The 3,954-nt window shown below is 51.7% G+C and overlaps 1 protein-coding gene across 1 annotated transcript in view; it reads left to right on the top strand.

Moving 5' to 3' along the window:
* The window catches only part of LOC119958824 (EGF-containing fibulin-like extracellular matrix protein 2), a 24,095-nt gene extending 20,141 nt beyond the window's left edge, over positions 1-3,954 (top strand). Inside the window, 3 exon segments of the mRNA XM_038787326.1 lie at positions 777-903; positions 1,928-2,123; positions 3,700-3,954. Of these exon segments, the coding sequence (XP_038643254.1) occupies positions 777-903; positions 1,928-2,123; positions 3,700-3,861 (485 nt within the window). The 3' untranslated portion in view covers positions 3,862-3,954.

Genomic DNA, 3,954 nt, shown 5'->3' with positions numbered 1-3,954 from the left:
CTAAACTGTCCCCATCAAACACTCCCAGGACAGGTACAGCACAGGGTTAGATACAGAGTAAAGCTCCCTCTACACTGTCCCGATCAAACACTCCAAGGACAGGTACAGCACGGCGTTAGATACAGAGTAAAGCTCCCTCTACACTGTCCCCCATCAAACACTCCCAGGACAGGTACAGCACGGGGTTAGATACAGAGTAAAGCTCCCCCTACACTGTCCCCATCAAACACTCCCAGGACAGGTACAGCACAGGGTTAGATACAGAGTAAAGCTCCCTCTGCACTGTCCCCATCAAACACTCCCAGGACAGGTACAGCACGGGGTTAGATACAGAGTAAAGCTCCCTCTGCACTGTGAGGTGACCTTATTGAAATATATAAGTTCCTGAGGGTGGGGCAGACCACCCTCTTGGGAGAGACCTGAGCCTGGGGAGGGACAGTTTCTAACTCAGGGTGTCTCCCATTTGAGGTGAATGTTTTCTCTCAGTGGGCTGTTGGTCTCTGGAACCTTCTTCCCCGGGGAGCGGCCGAGGATGAGGGTCGGTGAATATTTTCACGGCCGAGGTAGGTAGATTCCTGACTGACGGGGAGGGGGGTCAAAGGTTAATGGGGAAGGGGGGCCAATGGGGGATGGGGATAGGCGTGAATGTGAGGTGGAGATTTACAATCAGATAGGCCACAATCTTATTGAACGGGGCTCGAGGGGCCTTCTCCTGCTGCCTACGCGTGCTGTTGTTTGATCCCCTGATCGCGGCTTGTGTGTTTTGATCGGTACAGACGTGAACGAGTGCGAGACAGGGCAGCACCAGTGCAGTGACAACCAGCTCTGCACCAACATTTACGGTGGATTCCGATGTGTGCCCAAGAATCAATGCCAAGAGCCATACGTGCGGGTTTCAGACAAGTAAGCAGTCAAACATTCCAATTATCACTGACCAGGTGCCGCCCTCCCCCAGGCACAGGAAGGCCCCAGATTTTATTTTGGCAGTGATTAAATACTAACCATAATCCTAGTATTGACATTCTTTCTGCCATTCGTGTCCTGGCTTCTTCTCCATTTTTCCGCCCCGCTCCTCATATCCCATAATCCCCTGAGACACCAGAAATCTGCCTCACCAACAGCCGTAAATATATTCAGCGATGGAGCACCCAGAACCCTCTGGGGTTGAGAATCCCAAAGATTCACAAACCTTTTCGTCGAAGGAATTTCTCATCTCGGTCCCCAAAATGGCCGACTCCTTCCAAGAGTGAAGACATTTCTCCTCATCTCGGTCCCAAAATGGCCGACTCCTTCTGTGTGAAGAAATTTCTCTTCATCTCGGTCCCCAAAATGGCCGGCTCCTTCTGAGTGAAGAAATTTCTCTTCATCTCGGTCCCCAAAATGGCCGACTCCTTCCCCGAGTGAAGAAATTTCTCCTCATCTCAGTCCCAAAATGGCCGACTCTACCAGTACACCACTCGCTTAACCTGTATGTATCTCTGTATCCTCCTCACAGCTTGCATTCCCACCTAGCTTTGTGTCATCAGCAGACTTAGATACGTTACCCTATCTTGTGATTTAAGTCATAAATATAGATAGCGGAGGCCCCAGCACCAGTCCTTGCAGCGCTCCAATAGTTACAGCCTGCCAACTTCGAAGTGTCCCGATTATCCCAACTCTCTGCTTCCAGACCGCTAGCTAATCCTGTCTATGCTAATATATTACCCTCAACTCCATGAGCCCTTATCGGGTGTTTTAACCATTTTGTGTGGCACCTTATTGGATGTCTTTTGGAAGTCCAGGTAGAGTACATCTACTGATTCCCTTTTATCTACCCTCGGAGATAAATCCTCCAAAGCAAAAAACTCAAAATAAAATTTGCCAAACGAGATTTCCCTTCGCGGGACCATGTTTCACTCGACACGTTGACCCCCTCTCCTTCCCGCAGCCGCTGTTTGTGTCATGCGACGACCGCGGGCTGCCAGGACAAGCCGGCCTCGATTGTGTACCGGTACATGAGCATCACGTCGGACAGGAGCGTCCCCTCCGACATCTTCCAGATCCAGGCCACCAGCATCTACCCCGGAGCCTACAATACCTTCCGCATCAAGGCTGGGGACGAGCAGGGAGATTTCTACATCAGGGTGAGTTGGTCCCGGGAACCCTCGGCTGACGGGAGGCAGGCTGTGGGACGGGCTGGTGTTTTTGGGGGCTGGAAACTTGGGGCTGGGGGTGGGGGGGAGAAAGAGAGAGGAGCATCAGAGGTGGAGATTTGTAATATATTAAGAACGTCGCCAAACACCAATCTGCTGACAAGCCAGCGAATCAGTTTATTGACGAGGTTGGTTGAAGAGTAAATATTGGCCCCAGGGAATCATAAGATATAGGAGCAGATTTAGGCCATTCGGCCCATCGAGTCTGCTCCTCTATTCAATCATGGTTGATATCCCCATTCTCCTGCCTTCTCCCCAGAACCCCTGATTAATCAAGAACACCAGATTTGTGCTCGAGGTGCTGTTACCTATAGGGCTACAGAGCAAGAGCTGGGGGGGGGGGAGGAATTAGACCAGAATGGTTCTTCCATTAGAACATAAGAACTAGGAGCAAGAGTGGGCCTTGAGCCTGCTCCACCGTTCAGTACGATCATGGCTGATCCCACTCTGGTCTCAACTGCACCGTCCTGCCCGTTCTCCGTGACCCTTCAACCCACGGTACGGCACAGTGGTTAGCACGGTTGCTTCACAGCGCCAGGGTCCCGGATTCGATTCCTGGCTCGGGTCACTACCTATGCGGAGTTTGCGCATTCTCCCCGTGTCTGCGTGGGTTTCCTCCGGGCGCTCCGCTTTCCTCCCACAAATCCCGAAAGACGTGCTTGTTGGGTGAATTGGACATTCTGAATTCTCCCTCCGTGTACCCGAACAGGCGCCGGAATGTGGCGACGAGGGGATTTTCCCATTGCAGGTATTAATGTAAGCCTGTGGGTTCGATCCCGGCCCCGGGTCACTGTCCTGTGTGGAGTTTGCACATTCTCCCCATGTCTGCGTGGGTCTCGCCCCCACAACCCAAAGGTGTGCAGGGTAGGTGGATTGGCCACGCTAAATTGCCCCTTAATTGGGAAAAGAAAATTGGGTACTCTAAATTTATTTTAAAAACAGGAAAGACCGCATTTCCGGCAATGCGGCACTGAGGGCTGGGAATGTCGAAGTCCAGGAGGGGAAATCTGGAACATTCTCCCCCCCCCCACCCCCACAAAAAAAAGGCAGGGGTCAGGGTTCAAAACTGAGAATAATGGATTCTTAACAAAAACGGCAAATGCTGGACAATCGCGGCAGATCTGTCAGCATCTGTGGAGAGAGAAGGGAGCGAACGTTTCCAGGCTGGATGGCTCTCTGTCAAAGCCACCCAGACTCCAAACGTCGGCTCCCGTCTCCCTCGACACAGACGCTATGCGGCTTGCCGGGATTGTCCGGCGTTTTTATTTCTGATTCCAGCATCCGCAGAAATGTGCTTTTCTTAAAAAAAAAAAATCAATAACGGATTTCCATCAGGTTAAGGGGGGGGGGGGAGGGAAATGGAGGGTTTGCGAGCCAGAGTTAGGAGAGAGATCCGACACGATGGGAGTTCAAGAGATAGGACGGAGTCGAGTTGCGGCTGAATGTTCCCGTTTCCCACACTGGAACTAATTCTCCTTTTCCTCTTCCCCCCCCCCCCCCCGGACAGCAAATCAACAACATCAGCGCGATGCTAGTGCTAGCCAAGCAAGTGACGGGCCCACAGGACTTTGTGCTGGATCTGGAGATGGTGACTGTAAACCCTGTCATGTCCTATCAGTCGAGCTCTGTGCTGCGGCTGACTATATACGTGGGCCCGTACTCCTTCTAAAGGGGAATATCGCCTCGGGTCTTACTGTACGAGGAATTCCCTTTTTTAAGTTAAAAAATGGTTTGCAACAAACATACCTTGCATTTCGACACA

This window comes from Scyliorhinus canicula, chromosome 31 (assembly GCF_902713615.1).
Source record: "Scyliorhinus canicula chromosome 31, sScyCan1.1, whole genome shotgun sequence".
In the NCBI taxonomy this organism is placed as follows: Eukaryota; Metazoa; Chordata; class Chondrichthyes; order Carcharhiniformes; family Scyliorhinidae; genus Scyliorhinus; species Scyliorhinus canicula.
Note: the sequence above shows the minus strand (reverse complement) of the source record. Positions and strands in the feature narration are given on the sequence as shown.